The sequence below is a fragment of the Dicentrarchus labrax genome, unplaced genomic scaffold (assembly GCF_905237075.1).
Source record: "Dicentrarchus labrax unplaced genomic scaffold, dlabrax2021, whole genome shotgun sequence".
NCBI classification, from domain to species: domain Eukaryota; kingdom Metazoa; phylum Chordata; class Actinopteri; family Moronidae; genus Dicentrarchus; species Dicentrarchus labrax.
The window spans coordinates 12948331-12955228 of record NW_026136710.1 but is presented as its reverse complement, the minus strand read 5'-3'; the positions used below and the strand labels follow the sequence as shown (position 1 = coordinate 12955228).

Sequence of the window (6898 nt, the reverse complement as noted above, 5' to 3'; positions counted from 1 at the left end):
GAAAATACTTTGTTATGTGATTTAGATTTAGATTGAAGACCATAAAGCTTCCCATTTTTCACAATGATCTTCATGTCTGATTTTTTGTGGATGATGATAAAAATCTGAGTTGTGTTTTAGGAAGGGAACCTTTTCTGTGACAGATGTTATTTGTAAAGCGTTAGAGAGAAGACACAGCTCTTTGTTTCTGTCTTTTCTGACAGCTGTTATTTCACCATTGCAACATAATGTTTGGTGTCCTATGCTGCAAATTTATTATGATCTAGGATTTGTATGTGCATGATACAAAAAATGTAATTGCTTACCAAGTATACTATATACAGTAAATTGCTATATATTATAATAACTAATGTATTAATATGTGAGCTGCATTTCAGTGTTACAGCTTGTTGAAGTGAAACTAATCTATTATTTTTTACTATTTTACTGTCCTGTATAAACTCACACTGTCGGGTAGTTTAGTTAATAAAGTGTCGAATTTATATAATATGTGTAAAATATAAATCTGTAAAGTAACTTAAGCTGTCAGATAACACAGTGAAGTCAAAAGTGAAATGTTTTTCTCTGAAATGTGGTGAAGTAGAACAACTTTTCGAACAGTAGCTAGCTGAGCACACATTTCTTGTAGATAAACACATGCACACACACACACACACACACACACACACACACACACACACACACACACACACACACACACTTGAGGCCATTTGTCCTGCATGCTGCATGAAGTTTATGCAACTGGACACTGGATGTTCTGATGCGTATCTGTTTGGTCTGAGCTTAAACATGCAGACCACACTGATAACCTAAAGGACCAAACCTTGTTTTAAGTTACAAGGGCAAAGATAAATACAGTCTTGTCTGACAACTGGAGCCAATATCCCCTTGGGACATTTTAAAGATCAATAATGACAGTTCACCACTAAAATAACAACACACAAACACAAAATAGGAACACATTAAAATATACTTTGATACACAATCCCCAAAAAACAACATAAGCCATAGAAGACAGTAAAACCACTTTTATTAACGTTGTCTTACAGTACTGTATTGTTCACATGACTGACTCAGTAAAAATGATTCAGATGGTCTGTAATAATAGAATTAAACTGTTATATGAGTTGTATCTTTCTGCCTGAGTTACATTTAAACCATTTCAGTAACCTCAGTGTGATATAAAGTGACTTCTTCAAGCTAAATGTCTGCTGTTGGACACTTTATGACCTCTGTGAATATGATCATAACTTGGTCATGTATGTTTTGATCCCGTTGAGTTTCTGCTCAGTGTTGTTTTTCCTCTGCAATTTTTCCGATTTGCTGTGTATCTTCTCAAACTCTGCAGCAATCTCCAGCGCTGTCCGATTCTTAGTCTCAGGGAAGTACAGCCTCACATACAGACCACAGCCGGTGCAAAAAAACAGGAATATGAGAAAGCAAAAGTACTTGAGGTTCGCCTGGAAAGGAAGCATTTTGGAGGACATTTGTACATTAGTGTGAGTGATGCATTGAATAATCTCTCCTAACTAACTGGCCTGTAGTCAAAAATATGCCAAATTAGGCGAAGAAAGCAATGTGCTTTACCACTAAGATAGGAAAGACCATCCCCAGCACAAACAGCCCTGTCCAGTTGAGAGTGCAGGCGATTGTGTATCCAGCTGATTTGAATGACTGAGTAAATAATTCCCCTGGAAGAGGAGCTGTTACTCCAGCTGAGGGTCAAGAACAAAGGAAGTAAACACTGCAGTAAGATGTAATCCTTGTTGATTCAGAAAGGACATACTGAAATTGAAATCATTCATAAAATGGCTCGGATCTGGAGTGATAAACGTACCTGGTCCACTGGCAAAAAAGAAAATGAAAATAAAAATGAGGACCATGCTGCAGTACGGCATCCAGGAGACCTGAGTCTGAGGAAAAAGGAGTTTATAAGTGATTTGAGTTGCTGTCAGTCATCTGTTGTCACTTTTGTAGCATCCAAATATGCTGCAAACAGTGTCTGGTTTCGTGGTAACTCACTTGCAGGTACAGAGTGACGGTGAGGAGGATCAGGGTTGCAGACATTCCTACATATCCTCTGAGCAGCAGGACTTTCTTGCCTGTATTCTCAACAATCATAAACTGCAACAACAGAAACACATTTTCAGCAGTAAACCACAAGGGGGAGCTCTAACTATACATTAGGTCTGTGAGAGCAGAAGGAAGGGGTGTTCCTCAATGACAAAAAGTACAAATAGAGAACATCTATGTAAGGATATGTAAGGGATATCACACTCAACATTCACTGGTAATAGACGTAAAACATGACAGGATATTAGTGAAAAGGGACTTACACAGGCTACAGAGGTTGCCAGCTCACACAGGCCTGTTCCCAAGGCCGTGTAACGTAACTGGTGTTCTTGGATTCCTGCCGCACGAAACACATCAAAAGAATAAAAGTACACCTGGGGAGAAGCATTTGAATAAGAACCACGAATTAAAGACATTGTTCACTTTTTTCAGTTTAACATGAACTACAAGCTTCAGTGCAGCAGTGCAGTGAGGAGTGGGTCATTTTGTTATTTCACAGTAAATATTGTCGTTTTTGTTTAAAGTATGATCTAAACATCTGGTGGGCTTTGATTGGAAGAAGCAAGAAATGGAGCCAACTCTTTGTCACTGATCCAAAAAAAATTTAAAGTTAACTTTTAGTCTCCATTATTGTTCAAAGTTTCCTGATGAAGACTGAAAGGTTGTTTTTGTTACTGTTGTTTTCACTTTTAGAGGCTTTATATTATAGCTCTCATATTGCTGATTTGAAGATTTTAACTGTTTTTCCTTGAAGGACAAGCATTTTGTTTCTTGCATCAAAGACATTGGTTAGACATTTTGGTAAATGGGCTTATTTGTCTTCCGTGCGGCAAATATGTGGCTGGTTAGTTTAACTTAGCACAAAGACTGGAAACCCAAGAAACAGCTAGCAGGGCCTCTGTCTAAAGGATTTAAAATCAAATTACCACCACTTCATTAATTAACACAATTGTAACACAAAGGAAAATTGGCATTTTTACATGTTGTTTTTTGTTAATTAGTGAGCTTCAGAGGAGGTGGTAGGCAGATTTTATTAAGCTGAGATGGAGCCAGGCAAGCTGTTTTCCCCTGTTTCCAGTCTTTGTGCTAAACTGCTCCTGGGTTCCTGAGAGTTGTAACTTTCTTTATCATCTAACTCTCCACTAGAAAGTGATTTGGTGTATTTTCCCAAAATCCATTAGACTTTAATATTTACAAATGTAAATACTGTAAAATAAGCATTTTTTTATTTTCTCACTCTGTCTAGATAACACTGCTATTAACACATCAGAATGATAGCTTCAACACATAAATGATCAATAGTCCTCATGGTTGGCACAAACAAGCCGAATGCTGATCATTAACTCTGCCCACTGCATAGCCTTAAAAAAAAGGTGAGACGTCAGATTATGCAAAGGAATGTACTGTATCCCAAAGTGCAGTTAACATTTTACTACTCTTGTGCAAGCGAGTGTTTAGTGTATCACACTCACAGCGTTGATGCCACAGAGCTGCAGCGTGGTGAAGGTAACAATGATGGTGAGGAGTTGCCAGAGGACTGTTTTGCTCTGAAACAGCTCCATCACCGAGTGGTTGCAAACGCTCTGCAGTTCAGCTTTCTCTTCCAGCATCTCCTCAATCTCAGTGCTGAAGTCCTTGTTGCCCCATAGCCTCCTTAAAGCTGGGGGAGTGTGACAAAGTGGCAGATTAAGGTGGTGATAACACCAGAGACCAATAAAACAAAATTGAGCAAAGGATTTATTTGTAGAAGGAAAATTCCCAGAAGACGAAAAAGAAAAATTTCTCACACCTTTCTCGCAGGCCTGGCGGTTTCCTCTGTCCAGCAGAAGGAACTTGGGAGACTCTGGCAGGAAGGGCAGGGTGGAGAGTTGGACTAATGCAGTGAAACCATTGAAACCAAGCAGCCAGGGCCACCTCTCCTGTGTACCAAGTAACTCACTGCAAAGGCAACATCATGCAGTAATAAAGCGATCACAGTGCAGTGTAATGACGAGCACACAAACACTAACTGCTAAAGTGTCATCTTGTTGAAAGGGACCCAGGTTCTAAAGGTTTATTACAAATATGTTCTTATTTTGGAAGTTTGGGCCATCATTCCTATCAATTATATTAATATTATTTTATTATTCTATTAGTGTTATGAGGGTTTTAGAACTAAATTCTAGCATCGGTTTGCTAACATGCTAACAATGGCAATGGTAACATGTTAATGTTTATTTTCACGTTCACCTTCTTAGGTTAGCATGTTTGTTCTGCCCTCACAGTCTTTGGGTTGCATAAGAGACACTTAGTTGTGTAAAAGTGTATTGCATTTTGTTCTTATGTTTAACCCTCTTTCTGTGCCGTAGTTAGTTCCCTTTGTTTCTGACTCTGCTGTAGTTTTCACTGCACTGTTTGTAGAAAAGTATTTTTCGTGTACTGATGTGTACTCTGTGTATTTTGAATTATGAAATCTAACATTTATCTAAGAGATAGATGCTTAGATGCTAATTAGACCTGCAAACCTCATGCAAATGGAAACTAATTTTTCTTATGTGATGGCTATATACTAAATTTGAGTTGTATATTGATGCATATGTATGGGAAGAGTAATGTAATAATATTTAGGGTTTTACAAAGAAAAAAGAGAAAAGAACCCATCTAAAAGCCCTAAACTCAAGGATTTAATGTTATCTATTTGCTAAGCTAACCTGTACAAAGCAAGAGCAGAATAATGTTATCATGCTATGTTTTGCTAATTAGCACTAAACACAGAATACAGGTGAGGCTGATGGGAAGGTCATGAATGTCTTGGACACATTAAACTTTGGCCTGATGATGACACTGGACGACTAGTTAAGATTTCATCCAAACCGGCCCCCCTCCCCCCACAGAGAGGAGCACCATGGGTCTTGAGGACAGTTCTGTCCACATGTGAGCTGTCATCTGAACCTACCACCACCTGACCTCTCAGTATCTATGACGCTGGCCACATCACCTGATCCCCAGCAGCTGACCACAGAACTTCCCCAAGGAGATGAAGGTAGCGATGGTCACGCCCAACATCCCTCGCAGCCTCTTGGGGGCGCATTCAACAACGTACATGGTGTGAGCTGAGAGACTGACTCCTAGAGGCGTACACAAGGGAATCATACATTTTGAGAAAAGTCAATAATGATCAATAACTGGGTGACAAATGGCCTAGGGAACTTAGCAATATAATAGTGACAAGTATAAATAGAAATTGATTGTCTGTAGGGTTAAATAGAGAGCCCAGAGTGATGGAGCAGCCATCTATGAAGAAATTAAAGGAGAGAGATGTAATGGGCTTCCTCATACAGTAGGTTCACCTGAATTGATGCCATAGAGAAATCGTCCCACCATGATCATCTCAAAGGACATTGCTGTTTGGCTCAAGAGCATCAACACAGCTGCAATTATTGCCACAAAATTGTTTAACAAAAGGCATTGCTTTCTGTGGGGAAAGGGAGACAGAAACTGCTGTGTTAAAGGCTGAAGCCATCATTAAAAAAACAGGAAACAAAAGATTAATTTTGTTTGTCTTTGGTGGTGCTACATTAATTGAAGTTGTCTCTCTTCTGTTTACACTAACCTCCCAAATTTTGTGATTAGTGGACCAGCCACCAGTGACCCCAGTAACCCCCCGATGCAGAAAATGGACACAGTGAAGGACCAGATGAGAGAAACCTGCCACTGCTCCAAGGAGGCATTATATCTCTGCAGACATGTTTTGTTCACCAGCTCCTTTATAAACTGCAATAATCACATGTATTGTTTTTTTTTTAGTTTGGATATACCAGCATAATGCAAGTTTTATCATCTGTATCGGGTCTTTGTAGCTGATGTGGAAAGGGTTTTTGTAGTTCTACTTACAGCAGACGGTGAAGTCATCACAGATACACTGAATCCATATTGAAATGTCCCACCAATGCCAGCGACAAAAACGGCAGCGATTACAACAGGACATTCTAGCTGCAGAAATTAAGCACATGAGCAGTTATAATGACAGATTTAAGTACATTTTACTTGATGTCAAACATCGTCAAATTTTACATACATTTCCCAGAGCTTAAATTTGTCATTATCCATGTTGAATTATTTATGTTGCTTATGTTGTTTCTGCAAGTTACAGCAAATCTCTCAGAGCATTTAATTGAATGCTGAGTTTGGGTAATTTTTTCTTATTGTTTTGCTTATTAGAAGAAAAACAATGTGAGCTAGACAGACAAAATTATTTAAAATTTTACCTACCAGGAGTGTCAGGTACTGTGCCATAGTGCCTGAGTCAGGCCGTTGTCATGTCTGTAGTCTTTTGAAATCATTCAGTGAATGATTAACTTTCTATTCAGGCCAAAGAGGAAATGTAATGGGAGGCAACGCATCGGCCACCCTAATTGGTAACTGTGTGTCTTTCAGTTGTGTTGGTTAGTTAGGCATGCTTTTTTAAGCAGACAGTTTGAACAGATAGTACTAAAAAAATATATATATTTATTGTCTTTCAATCTTGTTAAAAGCTTGGGGATTTGTACAGAGTAGTAAAACACAAGTAAAACAAAGACATGATTGTGAATTTGGCCTCAAACTTTAAGGTAATATTCTGGTCAGACTGGAAGAACAAATGAAGTATTCACACTGAAATATTTTACGTTTCAGGAACCTCTGTAACCTCAAGAAATGGACATTTTAACTTGAAATGGCATTTTTAAGAACCTATACAAGCCTTAGACCTGATCATTGTAAAACCATAAGGCTATTATATGCATATAACCTTTAGCCCTGTTTCTAACTACACTCTTTGTCCAAATAAACAGCAGGATGTTGAGAC

The 6898-nt window shown here is 38.5% G+C and overlaps 1 protein-coding gene across 1 annotated transcript; it reads right to left on the bottom strand.

Moving 5' to 3' along the window:
• Window positions 1–1013: 1013 nt before the first annotated feature.
• slc2a11l (solute carrier family 2 member 11, like) lies at window positions 1014–6393 on the bottom strand. Its single transcript, XM_051413240.1, has 12 exons — window positions 6325–6393; window positions 5947–6045; window positions 5666–5826; window positions 5403–5527; window positions 5051–5180; window positions 3863–4011; window positions 3546–3733; window positions 2337–2447; window positions 2023–2124; window positions 1838–1913; window positions 1588–1715; window positions 1014–1460 (listed from the first exon to the last, which is right to left on the bottom strand). The coding sequence occupies exons 1-12, from the start codon at window positions 6346–6348 to the stop codon at window positions 1245–1247; spliced, it is 1509 nt and encodes a 502-aa protein (XP_051269200.1). The 5' UTR covers window positions 6349–6393; the 3' UTR covers window positions 1014–1244.
• Window positions 6394–6898: the final 505 nt, after the last annotated feature.